Genomic DNA, 26,922 nt, shown 5'->3' on the forward strand with positions numbered 1-26,922 from the left:
TTGCTAATAGGAATATATTTTTCTTTGTTTTTATTTTTCAGTTTTTCACACTTCTTAAAATCAAATGTCTATTGAACATAAGTATGTTTTATGCATATAAAGGATATAATTATTAATTTATTTCAATAGTCAATAGTCAAAATATACTTTATTCATGTAGGCCTAGCAACAAGCACTTATGAATCGTAACATACTTATAAATTATCTTAAGCTAACTATCGGAGCAATTTATTGATGTTATTATTCCATAATAATATTGGATTATTATTCAAATCTAATTTAACACAAATTTAAGAATTTCACAAAAGGATCGTCAAACATGAAAAAAAAATTGTATAAAAAATACTAGTCTAGAATGTTTCTAGAATAAAATCTAAATGTCAAATAAATAAAAAACACAAAAGAAGTACAAACATCGGAATATTCGGAATATCAATTTCCTCATCGTTAATCAAATATACCTAATAAATAAATAATCATTTCGAATAAAAATTAATCCCACGTTGTTTTATAATTCATGTAGTCTTGTGTGGTATAGTATAATACGCTTTAGAAATAAGTTTACGCTTTACATCATTCTTAAATTTAATAATAGATAATTCAGTAATATGGTTTGGAAGTTTATTATAAAATCTCACACAATTACCCATGAATGGTTTTTTAATTTTATGGAGCCGAGTGAAGGGCACTGCGAGCTTATGTTTATTTCTAGTATTAATATTATGAATTTCACAATTTTTTCTAAAATTTACAATCTTTTTATGTACATACAGAATATTCTCATAAAGTATTGACAGTGCACTGTCATTATGTCAATTTCCTTAAATTTATCTCTAAGTGAGTCTCTATGGTTCATTTTGTATATTGCTCGAATAGCCCTCTTCTGCAGAACAAAAATGGTATTTATCTCTGAAGCACCACCCCACAGTAAAATACCATATGCCATAATGCTATGGAAGTAACTAAAATATACTAATCGAGCTGTTTTCACATCAGTTAACTGACGGATTTTGCTCACTGCAAAAGCTGCAGAACTCAGTCTATTCGAAAGAGTAGCAATATGGGGACCCCATTGGAGTTTAGAATCTAAAGTTATACCAAGAAAAACTGTACTATCAACTAATTCGAATTCCTCATCCTTCACAATGACACTTGTTTGCACATGCCTAACGTTACTACTAGTGACAAACTTAATAAATTTAGTATTTTTCTCATTTAACAATAAATTATTAACATTGAATTTTATTTGATTTATTAACTAACTACCAGGCTATCGATATCGGTATCGGTATCGGTATCGCCGATTATTTACTTTAAATATCGGTATCGGTATCGTATCGGCAAAATCATGTATCGTTACATCCCTATTATTTGTACTAGCTATGTAAGTTGACATGTAATCACCTATTACCAATAAAGTATTAGTATGAGTATGAGTATGATACAAGTTACCAATTTACATAAAACTTATAGAAAATATGTTAAAAGAGGACCCAAGCTTTTCCTATTAGTTACAAATTTAAAACAGGTTTTTCGATGGGCCGGCAGTGCTATTATTTGTGGTTAAGCAACAGACAAGTAGTATTTTATTATAATTATTTTCTTAAAATAATATCATTACATAATACAACAAAACCTTTTTATCACCAAGTGGGTTGTTGTAAAGAAAGCATCAGAGGTAGTCTGAACGGGTTTGATGTAAAATTCACTTATGAGGTTTATTTTACAAGCATCAGAACTACTACTCAGATAGTGGTTACACAAAAATGTGTACAACCTACACGTACTAAATTCATAATTTATTTATTTGCGTAAGACAGTACATTCGGGTTCATATAAGATTATGTCTTTAATAATAATTTAAGGAAAAGTCATTCCAGTAATAGTCAAACCGTTTTGTTTTATATAAAAATTCAAGTAGTTTTATAGTGGCAATGTTTAACTTATGTGGCAAGTCAGTGCTAAGAATTGTCTCATCTATCGGTAAATCCATATGATGAAAATCTACTTAAAGGTTGACGCAAACAATCCTTTATTATTTCAATACGGAATAAATTTCAGGCCCATATTCTCATTATGTGATTTTTGCATAAATATTAACAGTCACAGTACGCCCGGGCCCGCGCCGGCAGAGGTTTAAACACGTATAAGTGGTTCAAGCGAAGGCACGGAGACCTAAATAGAACCGTTTTCCCCCGAAGGGTAAAAAACGGATATTTAGGTTCCTGCCGAAGCTTGAACCACCGCTAAGGGCCTTGCCGGCTTATATGGTACCGAGGTGAAAGCAGCCGAGTGCTGGCAACCGGGCGGTATTATTACTTGAGTGGCGCGATAAATGTCGCTACTAGTTGATGAATTCGCTTGATTATGTCTGAGTTAGGGCTTGCAATCCGGATATCCGTCCAATTTAATATCCGTATTTAGATTAAGAAGTGATACTACAAATTTTAAGAAAACTATCTTAAAAACTTTGAAATTTATAATAGTATTCACGTTTTCGGTTGATTTTATTTATTTGGATACATTTTTACGTTATATAAACTGTTTATTGAAATATTCCTTCTTGATTGCCGACTCTTCGTCGATATTCTTATGCAGATCGACCTAGCTCCGTAAAAGTAACTTTGAGCGTACTTTGTACCGTGTTCTTGTCAAACATGATTTGCTGTTATTATTGTTAGCGTCCGAATACTTACGTTATTAACAAAGGGCGAACAGAACTAAAACGAGTCCAACGGAGGAGGACTTCGGTTGATATTGAACTGCCGAACGAAATGCAGTAGGGTTTAGCAGACGATAAAGAAGGTTTTAGCATTTTCTATTTGAATAAATCTGTAATGAAAACCTTGATTGACTTTAAATGCAATGTAAAATCTCAACAAGAAGAGACTGGACTAACACTTAGAAGATATTCGATTCTCTAAATATTATCAAAACCCCTATCAAGAAATGAATTTCGCAGCGCAGACTGCCAATATTAAATTGAGAGTTGAAGTATCGCCATATCCTAGTAAATTATTACTAACTAGCGACCCGCCCCGGCTTCGCACGGGTAACAAATTATACATAAACCCTCCTATTGAATCACTCTATCTATTTAAAAAAAAACGCATCAAAATCCGTTGCGTAATTTTAAAGATCTAAGCATACATACAGACAGACAGACAGACAGACAGCGGGAAGCGCCTTTGTTTTATACTATGTAGTGGTATAGTTTGTATCACCTGTTCGAAAAACCATATCTAATCTAGTCAGGCAATTAAAGGTTGTTTATGAAATCTTTGCCGAAATTCATTTTTAGTTTTTGGAGAGTATAATTTAATTTTGCCATTACGTGGCAAATCAACACAATAATTCGTAGGTACTAACTTAACTAACCTAACTTCACGCGCGGTTACACCAGCTGTATGTTTGCACTTGCACATCAACTTCAAATCATCGGCGAAAAGGTAGAACGCCATAAATAGCTTAATACTTGCTGGTACGCAGCCTTGTGTACATAATAGTAGTTTATGTGACTGCTACATAATGAGAGGCATTAAAATACGAGCGTGGGTTTAAGAAACGAACGGTAGTGAGTTTCTTAATAGGATCACACGAGTGTTTTAATACCTAATTATGTACAGTTACATACACTACTTTATCTAAACACATACTTAAAACGAATTAAAAGATCAAATGGCGGTGAATGAACATTTTTTCAAGCATGTCACGCATCCGTAGTTTTTTTAAATTACTAGACAAAAGAATGAAGTCCCTAATCTCATGTCACTCGAGATCAAATATCATGCGGTTTATAATAAAAAAACATACTAAATTGACGTTTCGTATCGATAACTATTTTAATACCTATATGGATACTAGAATAGAGACCCACTTGAGTATTGACTGCTGTTCCAAATTTAAACTCATAACCTTACAACAATCTATAACATTATGTACATTAAAGTACAAATTTTCCTACTACCACAGATAAGAAAGTTCTCATAGAAAAATTAGTTGTAATAAAGCTGGTCATTTCCTACGGTTTCTGAACGCATTATAGAGCACTAATGACATGTGTGTAGATAAAATTGTATTATATTACAGTTTTTATTAAATTCATCTGGGTTTTATGAAATAAAAAGTAAGTATTCGAATTATCCGTTTTATCCGGATATCCGTATACTAAAATAATAAATATTCCAAATATCCGGATACGAAAAATGGGCGGATATCGCAAGCCCTAGTCTGAGTTACAAGGGTGTTATCTCGTAAGTGGTTCAAGCGAAGGCACGGAGACCTAAATAATTGGTTTCAGTCATCGCGTCCCGTTTGATACTTTGTCAGATGATAGTTTTGGTGCTATTGTTAATTAAAAAACACATCTGGATCACATGAACATATATTAGATTTTATTTATTTATTTATTTGCTTGATATGCTCATGTGACCAGCTGACGGTGATTCCACCGCGATACAACCGGCTGACGAGTTTTTTTATTAACAATAGCACCTAAACTATCATCTGACAAAGTATCAAGCGGGAGGCGATGACTGAAAAAAAATTTTTTTTTACATGTTCATGTGACCAGCTGACGGTGATTCCACCGCGATACAACCGGCTGACGATTATTTTTATTAACAATAGCACCTAAACTATCATCTGACAAAGTATCAAGCGGGAGGCGATGACTGAAAAAAAAAAATTTTTTTACATGTTCATGTGACCAGCTGACGGTGATTCCACCGCGATACAACCGGCTGACGATTTGTTTTATTAACAATAGCACCTAAACTATCATCTGACAAAGTATCAAGCGGGAGGCGATGACTGAAAAAAAAAATTTTTTTTACATGTTCATGTGACCAGCTGACGGTGATTCCACCGCGATACGACCGGCTGACGATGTTTTTTATTAACAATAGCACCTAAACTATCATCTGACAAAGTATCAAGCGGGAGGCGATGACTGAAAAAAAAATTTTTTTTTACATGTTCATGTGACCAGCTGACGGTGTTTCCACCGCGATACAACCGGCTGACGATTGTTTTTATTAACAATAGCACCTAAACTATCATCTGGCAAAGTATGAAACGGGAGGCGATGACTGAAAATATTTTTTTTTTTTACGTGTTTCGGTGGCTGCCATTCCTCAACCCACCAACGGAGCGGCAGCTGACGTCCACGAGGATTCATCATACGTAGCCGTTAACCACTATAGGAGTTATCGCCTGGGAGGCGATTGGTCATGGAAACCTGTTCGTGGCTCGCGGTCTATAGCCAACGTGCAAATCGTTAACGCTCCTTAGGGTATCGTAGTCAACTCGTTCTATCACTCTTCCACACTAGTACAGCGGTGTGAAATCGCTACAACGCGATTGGTTGATGAGTTCGCATCACGCGCGCGATTGGTTGACGAGTTCGCATTACGCGCGCTATTGGTCGCAACTAGTCGCGTTAGACTGCACGATTGGCTGGAATTCGTGGGTAGCACCGCTGAACTAGTACGATGTTTAGTGCCCCATTAGCCCGTCCTTAGATATTATACGTCAATGAGCGTTAACGATTGCACATTGGCTACGCACCCTGGGCCCGCTCGGTATCCTGATTCCTAGAATTGTAAAATTGTAAATATCTTTAAAATCTTTAAAAGTGGACTAATTTCGCGACATTTAAATAAATAAAAATGTTAAATTCTGTTTATCCTATATTTAATTTTTGTTCTATTAATAACTAACAGTACACATCACATGCCACATGCCTCATGTATTCGTATAATTTTATAGGAATTATACTTCCACTTTCAGGATGTTTTGTTTCCAGACCCTACCTCCTAAGCTCCACCGTACAAAATCTTCCTATTTTTAATTTGAACCTTGTTGTATAGTCAAATTTATAAGACCATACCATTTCTGAATTGTGTTTTGTGAATTGTGCCTCGTGCAATAAAGAGCATCATTCTGAATACCTCTATCAAAGGAAATCATTGTGACCATTTAAGGGAAAAGCTGACACTTTTATATGTATGGGTGCATACCCTATGCCCCCTACGGTGTACTCGTATGTTTATATTGGATTTAAGTTCACAGACCAACAATATTCTTTCAGTTCCTGAATCCTACGAGTATGTAAACACAGCGACATCTACTGAACTACTACTGAAACATTTTAATTGCCTACAGCTACATTGCTATGACGCCAGACTAGGTGGCGCTGCTATGCTCAAAAGTAGGTATAATGAGATTTTTCTCGTGGCAATATTAAATGTAGTATTGAAAATAGTTCAAGAGATACGTATTTTTACTCAATTAATGAACTATACATATATTATGACTTGTTAACTAAACAATTAAATCTGCTAGTTCTAAACAGTTTTATAACCAAAACGTTAAATAGTGCACAACATGTAATAGAATGAAATGAGATGATTTAAGCACTGATGGAATATAAACTAACATAGAACGAGAAACTATTAAAATGAACCATCATCGAAGAGCAGTGAGTGGCGAACCTGAAAACTACTGTCGCCACTGAGAGAGCTGTCGAACCGAAACTTTTCCATGAGAGAACTTGAGATGCTGGCGAACATCTCGCCGCGGGGGTTACTCTGCAATGCACCATGATATGATCAACCACAAGAAATTAGTATACAACTGAAAATAAACATAAATATAAAGTAATAAATAAGATGGGTTCATAAATAATAAACTATAAACCGGCACCGGTAGTGGTTAATAACTTATTGTTCTTAATGTAAAAGTAATCGACTTTGACTTCGTTTTTTTAACCATTTCTTGAATGCTCAAGGTTCTCGATTTAAAATTATTGACAAATGCAAGATATTAAAATACGTTTACTTCGTAATTGCTGATACGTTTTCGCAAGCAATGTTTATAAGACGACGCTGTAACGGCGTGTCATGTCCTTTTATGATGACTTCCTTTTTAGTCACACTTTGACACACTCAGGAGATTCATTAAACCTCTTTAATGAAATCCCCAGGCCTTTACAGTTACGACATTTCTCATAACTCTATACCGCAATGACATTTTGCACGTTTATACGGCTTGAGGTGACATTCGAACAACTGCAGCTGTATTATTGTTGCAACTTTAACTGCTGCGGCCTTGACGCGGGCGCTGTATCCGTCAATTTCCTTGATAAAATGAGTGACGGATTGAACATTATAATCGCGGCACTAATTCACTAATTTCATCAAGGAAATTGACAGATACAGCGGCAGTAATGTCGCAACAGTAATGGCAGCTGCAGTTGACATCCGATAGTCACCTGTAGGGATGAGGACGAAAGTTGAAAGCCTATTTATTTTTCATACGAACTATATATGTAGTATCATATGATAAGGTATGTAGTTCGAACATATAGTTTGACAACGTTTTCCTCTTTCACGCGTATCAGAACTACTAGACAGGATGTCCATTATAAACTTACGTCATGCGTTCGGTCATCAGTTATGGTGTCGTGCGGGAGATTGGCTGTCATGAGCAGGGCGTGGATGTCTTCGGTCTTGAAGCTCTCCATGTCGGCCTCGGCGAGGTTGGCATCGAGGTCGCGCGCGATGTCGTTGTAGCGCGACGTGAACTCGAAGCGCGAAGCGAGATCGCTGATGCCTTTGTAGGAGGCCGACACGGAGGACAACACCGACGTGTGGTGACAGGAGCCGTCGCGGAATATCGGGCTGGAAACAAATATTTATACTGTTTAGTGATATGGGATTCGAGATGTAGTAAGTAGACTTATGTTAAGTGTTGAGTGATAGTTGTCATAATTATGGCGTTATTTATAAACATACAACAAGCGTCAAATAGCTATTCATTATTTGTCTTAATCTGTCATTTTGACATATGCATTTGTAATAAAGGGATAAAATATAAATTAACTACCTACCTAATCGAGGCTTGCAACACTTTTATGAATAAAGGGGTTAAGATCTACATACAATAAAATTTATCATTACCTACTTAGTTTTTAATCGTCATTTGTTAATTTTCTTCCTTTTCTTTGACACGTATTCCGGTGTGTCACTGGGTGAAATTAAAAAAGCTACAGTAGGCTAAGATGATTTTAAAATCTTGCGGCTACAGTATCAGTTGGTATTTTTATAAAATCAACGCGGACATTTGGTCGAATAAAATAATAAAACGCAATTAACAGGTAAGTAACCTTTCCCCTTTTCAATATCGTACATAGTTTAATTTTTCATACATGATAATAGCATTTACAGGGGTGTACTTCCGTTTGGCCCAAATACATTTCGCCAAATTTCACTTCCCAACAAAGTTATCGCAATAGTTTCATTTCCCAAAGGAACCTTTAGCAAAGTTACACTTCGCATATAACTTATTTGGTCAAATTATCATTTGGCATGATTTTACTTTGTCAAATGTTATTAGGACAAAAACTTATTTAGCAAACGTTTTTTATTGGCTAATATTATATTCCAAAAAGATGTTTGCTCAAATTGTCACTTCGCAAATTTGGCAAATAGGCATCTCTATTTAAATTTAAACCTAAATTCGTTCTGTTAGAATTTTGAATTTATATAATATTTCTTAGATCAGTAGCTTTCTCCATTCTTACTGAGAAAAAATGTCCACAAGTTTTTGGTGCATTTGTTTGAAATTTTGGGGCCACTTTTTACTCGTATTAGGGTCGAAAGAGCTCGTGATTCTGACTGGAAATAATACAAAAAATCACAGTTCTGTGTAATGCAGATTGGGGGTAATCTTCATAAATTAAGTTATAGTAGGTACAATGCAGTACCAAAAAAATTACTATGTTTATTAAATTTTTAATATCAAAATGTCAAAATCAAGTCAATTTCATTTCTGATCAAATCGATCGATTTGATCATCCCGTCTGGATACCGCTTTACCAGTTACACTACACTGAATGGGATTGGCAACTGTCAATGGTTTGCGTAGATGGCACCATCATAGCTTGCCGGGGCTTGCCCCTTCTCTAGTTGAGTTCTATGAGATTTGGCTTAAAGGCCTGGCATCTAGGGCATAAAATTCTATATAAAAAAACAAGAATTTGACACAATTCTAAGGATTGACAGAGCAATCTATGCTGGCGCCATCTGCTAAATACTTTGACCGGCCAATCCCATTGATTACCGAATCTTAATTCCTTAATTTTTATTTTAGGTCCTTATATAATTCTAAAATATTATTGCAGATATTGTTCATGGTTCAACAAATTACTTACATCCGTTTGCGTAAAACATAACCAAAATGATAAAGTATTTCAAATGAAAGCAAAAATAAAAATACTGCAGGCCCTCTATGGCCCTGGTATGTAAATTGTATGCCATGTAATATTTTTGGACATGTAAGTTATGCTTAATGATACATTTGACTAAATAATACTTGGTAAAATGAAACTTGACCAAGTTATTATTTGCTAAACAATAACTTGCCAAAAAAGACTATTGCTAAGTGAAAAATTGCGATAAGTTGTTTTGCCAAACATTTTTTTGGGAAATGATAATTTGGGAAACATAGTTTGGGATGTGATACTTTGGGAAACGTTTTTGGCCCATTCATTAGTAAACCATGTCGACGGTTTTATCGCATTGACGCATTAATTGAATTCCCAACTGCGTTTATACTTTAGTATTATGAAAATATCAAGTAATATCAACCACGCTGAGCCAGGCCGGGGCCGGGTTCTGTTATTTTAATGTAAACATTCCTACGTTAGCAGCGCCTACACCTACACCCTCCGTCTACATTACGACTTCATAGTTGGCGTTCGTATCTTTACATTGTCAACATACGGGTCTAATTAGTGGAGATGGTTTTGACTGTCAAACGCTTTCGGCAGATATTAAAGATGAATTTTTCGAAGTGGCAGCAAATTAGTTAATAACGTTAAGTATTCTATTATGCCCATCTACTCCATTTATAGAAGACATGACACTTTTAATGCTAAGTGAGATCAGCATCGCAGAGGTGCAATAAATTACTTAAATTGTAAAACTATGACATCACCCAAAAAACTGTCGAAGTGACTAATAATATCAATAATATTTTATAATTTTTTTTTTAAATATGAAAATCATACAAGTCGAGAAATCAGAGGTTTCTCTGACAGAGCTCATCGCTAGCCGCGGCAGGTACCTTAGAGTCAAGCAACACTTACTTATAGTCGAGGAACCAGAGGTATCCGGAGTTGTCGCAGTGCGCGTCGAGGTCGTCGGCCGAGTGCTGGCTGCCGGCGAGGCTGGTGTTGCTGTTGCAGTCCTCGTCGACGCCGGGGCTCGCCGCCTTCAGGCCCAGCCGCGGCGGTGGCCCTGGAACGTACCAAACAAAACAGTCTTAATTCAATGCAAAAACTCTTCGCAAATTCAAACACTCTAATAATAAACGCAACTTTATAATTTTCTTTTCCACCATACTTTCAATACTTAAAACAATAGTTTTGTTATGGATCTTCATTTAGCAAGACAATGGCTATAAGACAAGTTTATTGTGATTAAAATATGATAATTATCATGCTGATAAAAAATAGAAGGAAGTCAGTCGCCTATGACTAACCGGATGGCTAAGTATAAATATTGCTTGAGAACCGACAATGGTGAGCCAGGTGGAATTATAAAAAAAAATATACCGAATTGTATTTATGTATGTATATAAAATGCTTGTAGGTAATTAAGTGTTTACACGACTCCCATGCCTCAAAAAGTAGGTAATTGCACTATGTTTATTCGTAAAAGCTCCATGTATAACATGGAACATGCGACAGGTTAGCAAATTCAATAGAGGCATCGGCTATAGGTATTTCTCAGTTTGGCCGTCTCCCGGCGCCACATTATTCTGTCACGAGCATTGTATTGTAATACGGGGCCCGGTGGGCACGGGCAGGCCGCGTGGCGTGGGTGGCTCGCCGGACAACATGCCTTCTAGGGAATGTTGATATCGCTGAGATGCAATAAGGAAAAGGGATATTTTTAGCTTAGAGATAGGCGCCTAGCCCAGAGTGTCTTTTCTAGGTCCTAGTACGTGACTTGGGGATCATGGTTTTTCTTGGGAAGAAGAATTGTTGCTCCCTATAAAAACCCTACGTTTCTCAACCGGTCTTCATACTCACGATCTTAGGTACATACTCGTACCCGTTCATACAAAATAGACCGACTCGTACTAAATATTAGTCACTCATAAGTTTACAAGATCCATAATGTAAATAAATTCTTGCATCTAGCCTATTAGTTAGGTTAAATATTTGTATTTTAAACATGAGTAGGAATTATGATCGTAATATTAAGTTAACGATTAATCACACTTCGATGAGTCGGGCCGGTCAATAACCGTCACATCACGGCTTATCCTGATGATATACGTCTGATCAGTGAGTTTAAGTACAGAGGCCGGTTTAAGCGGGGCATGACGCAAGTGTTACTGACTCATCTCTAGCAAAGACTTCGAGAAAGACTCCTTTGATTTTATTTGCAATATCACTATATTCACTATATCACTATCATATGAATGTAGGTTTCATCTTTGCATCAAAATATGATGCATCATCATCTCATCTTCCTCGCGTTGTCCCGGCATTTTGCCACGGCTCATGGGAGCCTGGGGTCCGCTTGGCAACTAATCCCAGTAATTGGCGTAGGCACTAGTTTTTACGAAAGCGACTGCCATTTGACTTCCAACCCGGAGGGTAAACTAGGCCTTGTTGGGATTAGTCCGGTTTCCTCACGATGTTTTCCTTCACCGAAAAGCGACTGGTGAATATCAAATGATGTTTCGTACATAAGTTCCGAAAAACTCATTGGTACGAGTCGGGGTTCGAACCCGCGACCTCCGGATTGAAAGTCGCACGCTCTTACCGCTAGGCCACCAGGGCTTCCATAAAAATATGATGCATGATCTCAATATTATGTTACACCGGCAGATATCGATGCGTAGGCAGGTTTATTAAAATACAATACAAATCAGGCGCGGCTCGCCTTAAGGAGCGCTTGTGCGGTGCACTCCCATAAATAATCAAAATGAAATTATAGTACCTATTTAATATATTTCTATTTAAGATCTATCGTAAAAAACTCAGTACCAATTAAATAATAAACTTTATTCATTATAAGTTTATAGACAGCTCACCACTACCTACACGGCGTACTCCTATAATTTCATAGAAATCAAAGGTAACGCGCGAGCGGAGCGCTTTGGATATGGCTTTTGGCGCTCCTATGAAAAAAGATTTAGTACATTCGATCAATAGGAAATTCAATAAGAGCGAAAGAGAAGAATCGCCATAGCTACGTACGTGAAACAAAAGATTTTCTATGAGGGAAGAGGCAAAATCGGTGCGGCGCTCCGAGCCCGGTTGATCTGCGCGCGCATCCCGCGCGCCATGTTGATGTTGTTTCTAAACAGACCTTAGCCAATTCTGCCAATTTTAAAGTATGTGCGGGAATGCAATTTTGGCTTTTTTTCATTCTAAATAATGAAACAAGAGTTTAAACAGTTAAAGAACATAATTTGTTTGTTGTCAGGTGTTTAAAAATTAATGAATTTAACGTGAGAATGTGAAAAAGTTTACAAAATAGACTTGAGTTAAATTATGGACGACCTTGAACTTTCGTAGCAATGTTAGTCAAAAACAAAAACTTATATATTTCTTAAATCAGATCAATATGCAAAAACACCGTGGTTGTGTTGTGTGAATGTGATAAAAGTAACTAGCTTATTTTGTTTTTCGTGTTAACTATATGTTTTGTGTTTGGCGCGGGCGCGGTCAACGGCAGTGCGGTGAGTTTGTTTGGACCGAAACAGGTGTGTTAACAATTTAGCACATCTTTCCATAAAATTTAAATAAAAACATTATATCCATTTGTAAAATGAACTGCAGTTGGCGTCTATCGGTCGTCAAGATATTCGTAATACCGAAAACCTATGAGAGAGTTCAATGACCGGGTGGACGGAAACCGACATCTAAAGTCTATTTTTTTATTCGGTAGACTGAAATGACAGTTAATAGTATGAAATGACATTTCATGTTCATACAATTAACTGTCATTTCAGTCTACGGAATAAAAAAATAGACTTTAGGTACTTTGCGACGGTTAATTGAATGTGTAGGTTTAGTTTTTGTTTTCTATTGTGAGTGAACACCCATAATACATAGCTACCAGCCGCTACTGATACAAATACAACGGTAAACCCAGTTTACCATACAAATGCGCAACGGAGAAAATCTAACACAAGTTCTGTAAACACCAATAAATAAATGGCTCTTCTACTAAATTTACAATTTAAATAGAAAAAATGCGGTTAAATGCAGCTGTGACACGTCTTAGGCGAGACTGCCTCTTGTGGGCGGGAGCTGCATTACTTACTCCATTTTCATCAATTTGTTAGCACGTGTGATGATCTTAGTGCAGATATGTGCATGTTAGTACCATATAATGTTTGCTTAGGTAAAATGTAACTCTGCTACACTCGCAGGTTACATTTTGCCAGCATAATACAAATACAAATGCATTTATTTCATTACTTTTAATAATAATAATATTTTTATATTGTCATCATATTTAAATGAACTTTAACAACCGTTTCAAGGTAGGTATGTATTATTTAATCTGTGTAAATCCTTAACGCTCACCGCTCACCTAATGATTTACGCAAGTTACCTTTAAGGCTTAAATAATAAGAAAAAAGTACTAAATATAGAGGTTCCTATAAAACACTTTGATAGGCTAGCTAGGCTACTTACCTAGTCATTGGCACAGACTGCACAAGCATGAATCATCAGGCCAAACTACTCTATTCTATGACGAGGCGCATCCATGGGTTTGTTTTTATAATTAATTACAATATGCCAGCACCATTAATTAGGGCATTATTATTTTAACACAAAGTAAACAAACCCCGGGCTCTGATGCATGCATCGCATAGAGAAAGCTTTCTAAATTGTATTCCGTATTATGATAACACCTCCAATTAATGGCATAGTGCCAGCGACTTTCCGTATCAAAAATTCCCAGATGCTTTATTATCTGAAACTGTGCCCGTTTAGTTATCTAGGCAATGGATCAGAAAAATTAACGCTAATGTAAAGTAAAACCGTGTTCACTTGTTTAATACTGACATTGCTATTCGTGTCGCAGTTATTCGTGTCGTGTCAGTCGCCCTATTTTGTCTTGGTTGGTTGGAAGCAACTCATTTTTCAAAAGGAATTAAGTCGTGAGGCCCGAGTTAAGTCCTTAAATAATATAGCGGATGTCACGTTCATAACTAAGTTTATAATATAAATAACCTGAGTACGTGATGAGTGAAGTAAATTGAAAAAGTTTGCGGTTTAAAATATGTTTGGTTTCCTAGATGTTGATGTACTGTGTCGTTTCCTTTTTGCAACGTCCAGCAAACGATCAAAAGTGCCCGTGAGATTGCGCCGCTCGACTAAATTGGCCGTGATGCAAATGGAGGTCAGTTGGCTTCACCACGGCACTGCAGTTGTGACTTTAATTTGTATGTCGTACAAAACGGCAATAATTAAAACTGTTGTAATAATGTACCTATTACTCTTCTGGTATAGTTTTTTTCCGAATCCTAAATATCTAACAATTTTCTATGATGTTGAATGATAATAGACTTTCGTTTCGTATTCACTTAGGTACCTACTTAAATACGCGTAAATAAGTATGAAACAAATTGCACTCTGAACCCATAGTGCCCTTCCGGTTGAATGACATTCAAATTGTTAAAGGTGAAATGTTGTATTGACCGAACATATGTATTGACCATGAAATACGAACGAGGGGTTAACAACTGGTTCATGGCTACTGAATAAACTCACGGAACTTTTAAATTCACAGAAACCGTTATAAGCTCTGAAGAAGACAGGGTCGCCTAACTGCATGTTAAGAATGTACAAGCGAGTGTGTTGCGGTTGAGGATGTGCAATAAGTAGGTACTTCTTGTTACCTACAATCACAATCGCTTTCGAAGACTACACAAAATATATCTACGCAATGTTTTATGAGTAAGAATTTTTCATATTCATTCACTATTATGTGATTAATGTACCTATTTAGAATTAATTTAGAAACCTCACATTGTTCACTCGCCTCTCGTTTTTAAATAAAAATAATTAAAAAAGCTATGTGTCTTTAGCAAAATAACACGGGAAATAATAGATGGGTTACAAAGGCACACATACAGCAAAGTAGGTACAATATACTATCTATATAATACATAAATAACAGAAAAAATTGCTCATCTGTGATTATTTGAAAAAAGTTGATTGAAAACAATTTCCTGCGAGTTTATCGCGTTTAAATTTCAAACGATTCGTCTCTTCTACAACTTGATAGACAATTTAGCCGGATGCATCGAGTCTATCGTGTGGTGAGCGCAAGCAAAATCACCTTCAAGGCTACGTTCATTTAGATACATTTGTTGTATATCTTAATGCGAAATATGAACATGCAAGCAACGTTAGCATATTAATCGTGAGAATGGTAACGCTGCAGTGGGCAACCTTTCACCTCCCCTGCAGACGCTGACTCGCCATATACGGCACCGTCGCCGGACCACCTCCGTATCACTCGAGAAATGCTGTCGGTACAAATCTGGGACCACGTTCCGAGAAACTATCGTGAGGAATGTGACGTATTCGATAAGACCTCCGGAAAAGATTATACTTTACTGTAGGCAACAGGAGCCTAAATAAACAAAATGAAATATGATTCTCGGTTGTGTTGTTGACATGTTTTTGTTGTTACGCTTCGGCTTTGGGAATTTTATCTAAGACCCGCAGGATCAGATTCGGATAGAATGTGCTCAACCATATCATCGGATTATTAAATCAGAATAGAATATTAAGAGTAACCTTTTAGAGACGCAGGTGGCGTTAAAGGTATTTTTAATCCATGTCAATTTCAAAAGAATTTGACAGAATATTAATCCGACGAGGTTTTAATTTATATATTACTTTGCGGTCCTAAATATTTTTTGTACCTACGATTAAAAACGCTTAAAAATAAATATGTTAAGGAACACCAAGTGAAATAAACTTATGAATACTTTAACTAACAAAAAATAAGAATCAATAATAATATTATTAGTTAGATAAAACTTTTTATTGGATTTGTATTTGCGGTCGCATGTTCATACCTAGTTAACTCGTAGGCGGTTGTTTACGACTTGTAAATAACGATCAGTGTCTCAAGTAAAAATACATCGAGGATAAATTTAAATTGAGTTAGTGAGTCATTAGAAAAAAACAAAGCTCTAAATGCAAGATGCTGGCGACGTAAAAGAAAACATACGAGCAGGCGCCGGGTAATTTCGTCGCAAGTGGCGGCGTGCGTTCGCAAAATGGAAGAAAACTTGCAACATAAATAGTCTCAGTACTTGCTGTATGACCAATTCTCTAATTTTATAACCGTAACCAGCTCATGAAAACAAGAATATAGTAGAGTTAGGGAGCTAACTCAAAATTAAAATTGGGTTATGTTACTTTATTTTAGGTAATCATAATCAGAATCAGAATATTGCAATATCATTGTTACATACCTATACTATACTGTAGCGCTAAATCCCAAGTAATCAGCCTTGGGCTTGACTTTTGTCTGAACTAGGTACGAGTACAAGGTGAGTTTCATCGAAGTGGTTTAGCCCAGTGAACAATATTTATTTACATACGGATAACTTACTTTGCAAGGTAAGGCTAATTATCCTTATACATAATAGGTACTGTTATAATAAGTGTTTATTTATACACAAATTAATTACCAGAGTAACGCTCTGCATGAAACCTATTTTTGAAGTGAAAACTTCTTTAGCGGCGCTGTGCACTTTTTGAGGTGGGGAAAAAATGTTAAACTCGATACAGCGTAAGACGATCACGTGACCGTAAGACGGACACGTGACCTGATCGAAAAACTGTTACATGTAATGTCATTGAGTTTTTCTTTATTGATTTAAATGCCATCTAGTGAGTTTCGCTCTAACTGGTATTAATATAACTAGAGTACTAACAGTGCTGTGCTTAGGGGTTTCAAGTAATTATCGCTAACGCTAGATGGCGTTAACCTCAATTATACATAGTGCAATTTGCACTAATAATTGAGTTTTCACTTCTGCCGGCACTCCCGGGTTATTCCCACTAGTTACCACCAAATTGTTACCAGTGGTAACTACTGGGAATTTTTTTCCCACCTTTTACCAGTGGTAACTACTGGGAATTTTTTTCCCACCTTACACCACTGGTAACTACTGGGAAAAATTATTCCCAGTAGTTACCACCAAAATTTTGTAAAGAGTTAAATACTAATAAAAACAGTATAAAATAGTATAGTATAAATATAGAGTGATTTAATAAACAATTATGAGTCGATTAGTGTTTTAGTGTACATGACCAAGAATATTGAAACAGTTTAACCGGTACTAGTACAAAAACTATAAACTATAAAATATGTAAGATAAATTTAATAATCCATTTAGATTATTTTTCAAGTGATTTTATTAGGTAATTCAAAATCACTATATATTTATACTATACTATTTTTATACTGTTTTTATTAGTATTTAACTCTAACAAAATTTTGGTGGTAACTACTGGGAATAATTTTTCCCAGTAGTTACCAGTGGTAAAAGGTGGGAAAAAAATTCCCATTAGTTACCACTGGTAACAATTTGGTGGTAACTAGTGGGAATAACCCGCACTCCCTGAGTGCAACCCGTTGTTTTTTATTTATTTAAATGGCTACCTACTTAATGAATCCCAAAAAATATTATTATAGCGAAGTTCGATGCAATATTGTCTCACTTTTTATCGCCCGATTCGCACGCAATGGGCAACGGATGTCGATGAAACTTTGCATAAAGCGATTATTTCTTCATAAGAAATTAGTTAATGGTTACGTTTCGCCAAACACATTGTATCTGCATTCATTAATTATAAGCGAAAGAATGACAGAAACTGTACGGTGTGCAAAGTTATGATGATCTTCGCACCCTTGCATCCTAGGATGCAAATTACCCCAAAATAATGCAAAATACATAATAATTGTAAACTCTGGATAAATCACATTACATGTAATCGTAAAGGATGTTTGTCTTATTCTATTTTCCCACCTGTGGGTGGTCATTGACAAATTTATCATTGAAACGATATGGCAGTAGACAATGTCCTATTATATGAGTATATGCTATGAGTAACCAGCCGCTTACGCGATACTTAGTCAAAGTAGTCTTATGTCAGGGTCGTTGTCTTCACGTGGCCGGTGGGTATAAGTAGAATACATTATTATATTATATGTATATTAACTATTGTAAAATCCGTTTAAGAAGATTCTGAAGGGACTTCGCTAAGAATGCAACTATTAAGCGGGAAAACGCATACTTACCTAAGTGTGGTGAATGAAAAAATAGTTGCAGAGACCAGTGTAATGGTGTAAGTATTACATATACGTGTCAATTTAAATTTGATGTTAGGTACGTTAACTTTGCCACATAGCTTTGAAATATCTATTAAATTGTAGTGATATCATAAACTTAGCTTGGCTACACGTTTATCTATACTCGTCTTTAAATTTCCGCAGACGTCCTGTACGGCTACCATCAGTTTGGCACGTATTTGTGCGAACGAGATGTATAGAAAGTAAATTACGTTCTCGATTGCGTATTTGTCAGTTTTGACACTGTCAGTGACTCATGGTACGGGCTCTGGAGCAGCAAATTTTAAGAGGTTCACTCGTCAAGTTGTCATCAATGAACGTTGACGTGATGGTTGCATCCCAGTGGCAATTTAGTCACTCGACAAATGCCAACTTCCCTTTTGGAATAACGAATTGAATTACGTCTCTGCCTTAATAAATATGCTGCCCATAGTGATGGATGCAGCCTACACAACAAAAACATATAATTTTTAGTAGGTACTTATAAGATTTAGGCGGTTTTTCGGGGTTCGCAATTATTTTATATTTAAAATGTTTATAGGTATATCAGTGTAAATTTCGGATGGTGGTAAGATTTTTCATATATCTTTACCAACAATAAGTACCTAATTATAAAAAAAATATAATTTGCCCTATGTAACTTCTAACACTGATTTAGCAGTGAAAATAGATATTTTAATTTTATTTTTCCCAGAATCAGTAAACAAGTGACATATATTAATTTCGGACAAAAAGAAAAAAAAAACATGCATTTAAGGGTTAACAATCTATTGAGTAATAGTACCTTTTGAGTAATTGTATGGGAGTGTATGGGTGTTGAAGAATAATTATGAATGCTCACAATTGAAGATATAGGTAGATAGTATCGAATTGTTTTTATGTAGGTAATCACAAAATGCGTTGCGTAACTTTCGTCAATGTGGGCTTCACTGAGTGGTAATTGCAGCATCAGAATCTGTTGAACAGATCCACCCACGGTCACTCAAAGTGGATACAGCAACACTGTAAACATTGTTTTTATTTAACTGTTTCTGTTTACATAATTAAACGAAATGAGCATAAAGTATGTTACCAGTAAATTAATGAGTGTGCAAAACATTTTGACTGCCTAATTTTTATAACACGTTTGTGCATAGATATAATTTTAGGTAGTTAGTTAATTAGGTAATGGAATTTATTAAATAAGTAAACAATAAAAATGGAAATGATAAAGTTTAAGGTCACGTCCTTATGTTATTTAATAAATGGCACAGTTATTTATTTACAGACACCACTAAGAATATATAGCTGGTCAACCAAATCTAGTCAGTAAAAAAAGGCGCGAAATTCAAATTTTTTATGGGACGATATCCCTTTGCGCCTACATTTTTCAAATTTGCCGCCTTTTTCTACTGTCAAGATCTGGTTGACCAAGTATATATTATCTTACAAACCTACTTTCTCACTAGGTACCTCTAGTACTAACCGGTACTAGACGTACAAACAACCGTTTGTCTAAACGACTTCGTTATAATTGGTATTGAAGCTTGATGTTATTTATTGCTATCCAACGCACGCGCGTGGCTCGCACTAAAAATTGTTTACTTATTTGTATGGCGAATAGCGCTAATCACAACAAAAGTTATACTTGCGACTCTTTAAACAATTTTTACAGTACATATGGTGCTACTTTCCCGAACTAGTGCGGGAAATAGCACTTTCCGTGCGTATGTCCAAAGTTTAAAGTGCCATATGTACTGTAAAACGTTGTACGATACACGTGCGAATAGGTTATTCGCGCAACTCGTGTCGATTTAAAACACTCCCTTCGGACGCGTTTTAATTTATCGCCACTGGTTTCGAATTTCCTCTTTTCCGCACTTGTATCGTAAATAACTATTGCAACTTACTTTTGGGAAACTTAGGCTACGGCGTAGCTTTTTCAGAATCAAAATAAGTAAAAAAAAGTTGCACCACACCGACCATTCAGATAAACACGTATTTAACCTTAAAGCAAATGGATTAGTGTTCCCAGCCAGTATAATCAAGAACAATGTGTGCCTCGCCTAATTAATGGCTGGCAGTGGAAGCTTCAACACTCAGGGGACATCACGCCGTGCCCTACCTTCGTTAGAATACAATACCCCTATCAGATTGAACCCATTGTAAGACCAATATGCATGTCCCTCGTGCATAATGACACTCGCATTCTATTGTTTACACGACCAATCTTTATAGCTATTATTTTTCGTGTGATTTAATTTCCAATTAAATTTAAGGGCCGCTTTACATTGTCACAGATACAATTTTTTTCCAAAGAATAAGTAATAGGAATGTCATTAGGTATCTGACTTTAATTGCTGCTAATTTTATTTATGTACCTTTTATTATATTGTATAGCGTTATTATGCGGAACAAACATACATGTAGGTATAGTATAGTAAGTATATTTTATATTGTATTTATATATTTTAGCAGCGTTTCGTTTTAGCGAATATTTGCGTTTCGTATACCTATTTTAACACTAAAGATAAATTCCAAAGCTTTCGTACATTCAACAGAAAATGTATAATTTCAAATTTTCAATTAATTATTAATCTACAGGGGCCAAGCCCAGCAATGGAAAAATTAAAAAATATTTAGTGAGCGCGATTTTCAGCAGTTAATGCTGTAAAATGTAAGAGTCGATATTTATTTATAAAGTAAACGACACAACATAGATTTTATAATATTAAAAAAAGAAGTGAAAAAATTCTGAAAACAACAGCTCTCGGCACGAGCTAGTCTGCGAAGAGGCGCTTTTCATTAAAGTTAGGTCTGTATTGTTGCACATAGCTCGCCCGAGCCTCAATAGACCGCGTCTCGACGTTTTAGTGCAGTGTGTTTGCTCACTCCATATCCACAGCTGCAATGAAACAAATGGCGGCATGGAAATACTAACTGTGACTCATGATACAGAGACACCCGTCTATAGGTACTCGTGGTGTGTTACTTATAAATACTAAATCGATACCTGATATTCCAAAAAGGCTACAACACGCTTCTTTGGGAGGGTTTGTTTTTGCGTTGATCCAAATATACCAAGATGCTAACAGAAATTAACAGGTTAGTTGGAGTACAACCGTTGACGTTCCTCTGTTTAATTGCTCACTAAAGGTAAATAACGTAAGATAGTGACATCGTTTTGCAATTATGTACTTTGCGGCTTTGCGAAACAGAAATACATAAACACAAATATATTAGCTAAATTAATTAGTTAGGTGTCGATTTCACCTAATGCTACTATGATATGTCACAATAGCAGTAAAGCACCGCTTAATTAAACAATGCAACGATTTGTCGCTGGCGCATTTGTCCTTGGCATGGCCCAGCACGGCTGGCGCCACCGCCGATCCCCTCCATCCTCTTTCGTAAGCCCGCTGTCTCTGCTTGCGCATTTAACATGTACCCAAGTCGATTGACTTCCTCATAGCCAACTAACATCTAATGCTCCTGTGATATAGTTACAATCGCACAATAGTAGTAAAGTACGTTAGGTACGGCATACATAGGTACACCTGAACTATACCAACGACAGTGTGTCTGCGCCGCCATCGCCGCCGTCTTTGTATTAGAGCAGCGTGCGGCTGGCGCCACTAGTGTTGAGTTGCTCACTCGTGAGGCACCTCTTTTGTACCACTCATTTTGTTAAATCGTCGCAGTACTTCACACCGCAAAAATGTCTTACTTCACTCCTCTATTCATTTTACTCATTTACTCGCGCGCATCACAACAGGTCTTACCACACAAATCATTCAAACACTTCATTTGAAAAAACCACTCGCGGCTGAGGCGCGCGAGCGCGCGATGCGCACAAGTACTCACAACTCGCAAGAGTCGCGATACTCGCGAGCGCGCGAGCCGCTCGGTACTCGCCGACATTCAAATCCTCATTTGAGTCTCAAATGAGTATGTTAACTGCCGAACTACAAACCTTATTGCAAAGACAAAAGGTCCACCGAGAAATTCGTTGAAGTTTCGCTCACCGCCTCACGCGTCACTGACTGGGACATTCCCTCAAAAATCCTTTCAAAATGAAACAATGAATTATATTTATCCAAAGAGGGAGTGAGACAGACACACGCCCAACTTCAATGTCGCCTCGCCGAAAATGAGACACGAAAGACAACAAGCGTAAGCGCTGCAGGCTTTCATACATCTTAAATATGTCTTTCATAAATATGTCTATACATTCAATATTTTTTGTTGCCGTTGGAGTTTTTTGAAGCCGGAGGAACGGTCGATGCAAAAAAAATTGTAGTACCTCACCTCATTTGAAGTAAGACATTGTAGTACTTCATTTTAGAAAATGAGGTACTCATACAAACTCATTTTAAATTGATGTCCCACCCATCACTAGGCGCCACAGTCTGTTCCCTCTGTTGCATCAGGGCTGTCCTAGAGTAAGATTTTGGTATATGTCCAAACCATATCACTTAATTTTTTAGGCTCCATCTTTCTTCTGTTGTCACGATTCTTGGCGAACTTCCTCCATTTGCTGCAATAATAGTAGTAAAGTACCGCTCAAACAAACAATGCACCGATACGATGCTAGCGCCGCTGTCGCCGTCGTCCTTGACTTGACGCAGCGCGCGGTTGGCGCCATTGCCAGTCCCCTCTCCTACCCTACACTGCATCAGGGTTGTCCCTTTTTATGCATTCGACACGGTCCACTGTCATCAGATGACTTCTCTTTTCCAAACCAGTATGTAACACAATTATGGGAGCAACCTCGTCGACACTTGAATTACGAAACTAGTTTTGTGTATCCTGTCGTGTACTGTATGCCTAACTAGTGTTGCGTTATTTATATTAAATGCATGAAGGGATTGCATACAAATAGTCTAGTAAATACATTTTAAGTAATTTAAACCTCATTTGTTGGTTTTCTCCAAAACGAAATAACAGCTATCAATATGCATGACTGATGTACCTGCACAATCTTGTCTTAAACAGTAGGCAGTCTACTCGTTGACAATAACTATCATGACGTCTAATGTCTTACAATATAAAGCGGTCGGTCGCATTTAGGGACTTGTGGGTATTCGTTTTATTGCGTGAGTCACGATATAATTCCAAGCATCGGACTCGCCATAGGCGTAGACAGTGACTTATGCTACCGACGTCAATTTACAAGAATTGCCTGCATAAGTACGAGTAAATATATGTGTTTGTGTCAGTTACGTCAAACTAAAATCAAAAATAAGTAAATGAATGGACCAACCCTAACAAGTCAGTGAAACAAATTTAGCGTTGCTACAACGCCAGCCAGTAATTTATAGTTACCAAATCCGTGGAAAAAACGTTCCTTAGCCGACTGATTGATAGCATGAGGATAGCATGTTTAACTGTCGTTAAACATAATTTACTAACACGGCCAAAGCTCATTCGATTTTCGTTAGTTGAATCCATGTCAAGTGACTGATGGTATAGTGGTCCCGCTATAAAACGGTTTGCAATATTGAACAAAATCAATAACTTCCTGGACTGCAGACAAAACCAAATATGATAGTTACGACAAGTGAAGTGATGGGTAAACGGTAAAGCCATCGACCACAACAGCTCGGCGTTACCCGCAAATACCGCATTGACTTTCTAAATCAAAATGCACCGCTCGCTCGCTGTACCACTCACACGAAATCAATTTCAAATACCAAACGTCATAAGGAAGCAAAGATTGCTACTGGAGTAAATGCTGGTGGCAGGTCGGTGTGACGCGGTATTCAAACGCGGTATTTAGTCAAACGTACCTAATTTGATGGGAGTAGGCAACCTTCATTTACATTTTTTTTGGTAGGAGCAATTTGTCATCCCATATATGTATATGATGATATGATGTTTGGATTTTATGCAGATTAAATTCGCGTATAAAAGTTACTATTATGTATGTATTTACTTACTAGGTACTATTGCTATGTTTATTCATTGGTATAGTTTTTTGAACGGTTGTCTCAAAAAAAAATAAGTATTTGCTATCGTCAAGTGATCGTCAACACGTTGGCTTTATTTAATTAAACATTGGAAAGAACGAGAAGTAATGAAACGATAAAGGTAAATTTACGTTTATTGTGCGATTGCATGACATTTAGGATTACATAAACCGCACTGCGAGTGAAATGATATCCCATAAGTAGTTAAAGAGGTAAATATCCAGATGTGGGAGTTGATTGGGATGTATAAATAGAACGACCGGCATCCAAGCCGGCCGGCGTGGACAATGGATTCCATTCCGTAGACGAGACTTATGTACGTTATCCATATGGATGAGCAGCTAAAGGGCATTCGGAATCTAACTGCATCAAACTCTATTTTATTTATACGTAGGGATTACAATGTGGTTCAAATACTTTTTCTAATGAAGGTGGAGATGTTTTTCTTTATATGTTAGGTACTATTGTACATATCCATTTATCTATTAAGCTTCTTTAACGTACAAGCGGAACATGCGTATGCGTATAAAAAAAAATGTTATTTTAAATATTTTGGCACAACTTGAAATAATTTATTGAGATTAAATTGGAATTGTATTCATTCATAATTTGTTGCGGTCTTTGCAGAGTCTAATATGTATAATATACTTATTTCTTAAACACAAAAATCAAGGAGCATTCATAACAAGCTGACAGAGCTTAAAGCAGAAAAAGTACACGCTAGCAAAGTACTATATTTATTGTAAATGATCCTCAATACTTAACCCTTAGATAGTAGGCAATGGAAAGTATTTAATAATTTAGAAATTTAATGGCGATGATATCGAAGTTACACTAACTCAGGATATCGTTAAATAGGTCAGCCTTAACTATGTACTTACTAATACATAGTTAAGGCTGTCGGAACGAACACAATTTGCCTTGGGGTGCTGGGAGAAACGTTATCGCAGTGACGTCTTTACCATGAGTTTACCACCGGCTGATTTAGGTACACTGTGCTCGTAAAACTCGTAAATTCTGCAAACACTAATTTGAGCTCACAGGAATTTCAGAGAGTAGCCTTGAACTGAGACGCAATAATATGTTCTAGCTTCATAACTAAAGTGCTTAAGTTCTGCAATTACTTACTACGGCTACGGCTACGAGTATTTCCTTCGAGTATGTCTTAAACAGACGTGTACTTGAAGTAGCTTATTTCTGGAGTACCCCATACTTCTACTAAAACCTACAAACTCCCGTAGAAAATATCCCATCAAAAACAAATGTGAAATGAGAGAGAGACTTATGGATATAATATGATGCATGATCATATTTTAACATTAAAGTTAAACTTTTTTAGTTTACGCGTCTTTCCAGTGGAAATAAAAATAAGTACTTAAATTTAAAGCCTAATTTCCTTCCCGGGCTTTTACAATTATATAGGTACATAATGTACCTACATATATTGCTTAAAAGCTGACTATTGAAAGCCTTAGTAAAATATACCCAAATCGTTAACTATTATTTCATCCATAAGACACGGGTGTTTTCGTGAACCTTTTTGATCCATTAGTTAGGCTATTTAAGTATATTAATAATAGTTACATATTTGTATTACTGAAACGATTTTGTTTTTGTACATCGTGACTAAATATCGTGTTATTTTAGTAGCATCACGTAGCATGCTTCGCCATACAACTACTTACTGCAGCCTGTCGCACGACCAAATTAAACTTCAGAAAGGTATTGCAATCCGATGTTCCAGTTTCCACATTTTCACTTATCGTTGGTTGCACTTTAATTATTATCTTCCCCATAAAGTGAATAATACGGACCATTTTTCCAGTGAAAATGTGATTATCATAGCGAATTAATACGACGTGACGTTATGAAAATGCCTCAAACTGTTATTATTTCTGTATCAACACAGACACGAAATAAGTAGGAAGTAGAAACTCAGTTTTCAAAAAGAGGTCGGACGCACGAATTGACGATTTGCTTAATTTTTGATGCTCAATTTTAAATTTCACACAATGTTATAGTGATACCTACTTCTGAAGCGCGAGCGCGTGATCAAAGTGGCGACCACGCGATTTCATTATGCATAAATCGTCACGATTGTATCTCGACACCGTAATTACAGCATTTGTTCTTTACGAAATCATTAAACACTATGATTAGTTCGTGTAAATTAAATAAATCATCAATGATAAAGTTTCTAGCATTTCTTTTTAATGTATGCAACAAATCGTATCGATGTTTGGTAATTATACGCGTAAACGGAAAAATACTACAAAGTCTGAAATAAAGAATTTATCATTTTTATTAAAAATGCTTAAAAAATAAGATAAAATTTGCGTCACAATTAGAGAATGGCCATTATTATCCCAGATATGATATATATACATAGATATTAGTATTATACCTACTTAGATTAATAAGATTAGACAAAAGAAAAAGGGTAAGAGAGAAAGAATGGACATTTGTGTGTTGGTTCTTTGCGGGCAAAACTTAGAAAATAATAACTATACTGATGTATAAAATTATCACATAGGTATCCACATCTTAATGATAGCGCT

At 36.3% G+C, this 26,922-nt stretch overlaps 1 protein-coding gene across 8 annotated transcripts in view; it reads right to left on the minus strand.

Moving 5' to 3' along the window:
• LOC134657813 (uncharacterized) overlaps positions 1–26,922 on the minus strand; it is a 95,458-nt gene that overhangs the window by 25,795 nt on the left and 42,741 nt on the right. For 7 of the 8 annotated variants that reach the window (XM_063513417.1, XM_063513425.1, XM_063513409.1 and 4 more), the window contains 3 exons: positions 10,151–10,301; positions 7,436–7,682; positions 6,495–6,590 (listed from right to left, as the gene is read on the minus strand). In XM_063513417.1, coding sequence (XP_063369487.1) covers positions 6,495–6,590; positions 7,436–7,682; positions 10,151–10,301 — 494 coding nt within the window. The remainder of the gene's footprint in view (positions 1–6,494; positions 6,591–7,435; positions 7,683–10,150; positions 10,302–26,922) is intronic. The other variant, XM_063513393.1, reaches the window with a different exon arrangement.

This window comes from Cydia amplana, chromosome 2 (genome assembly GCF_948474715.1).
Source record: "Cydia amplana chromosome 2, ilCydAmpl1.1, whole genome shotgun sequence".
NCBI lineage: Eukaryota > Metazoa > Arthropoda > Insecta > Lepidoptera > Tortricidae > Cydia > Cydia amplana.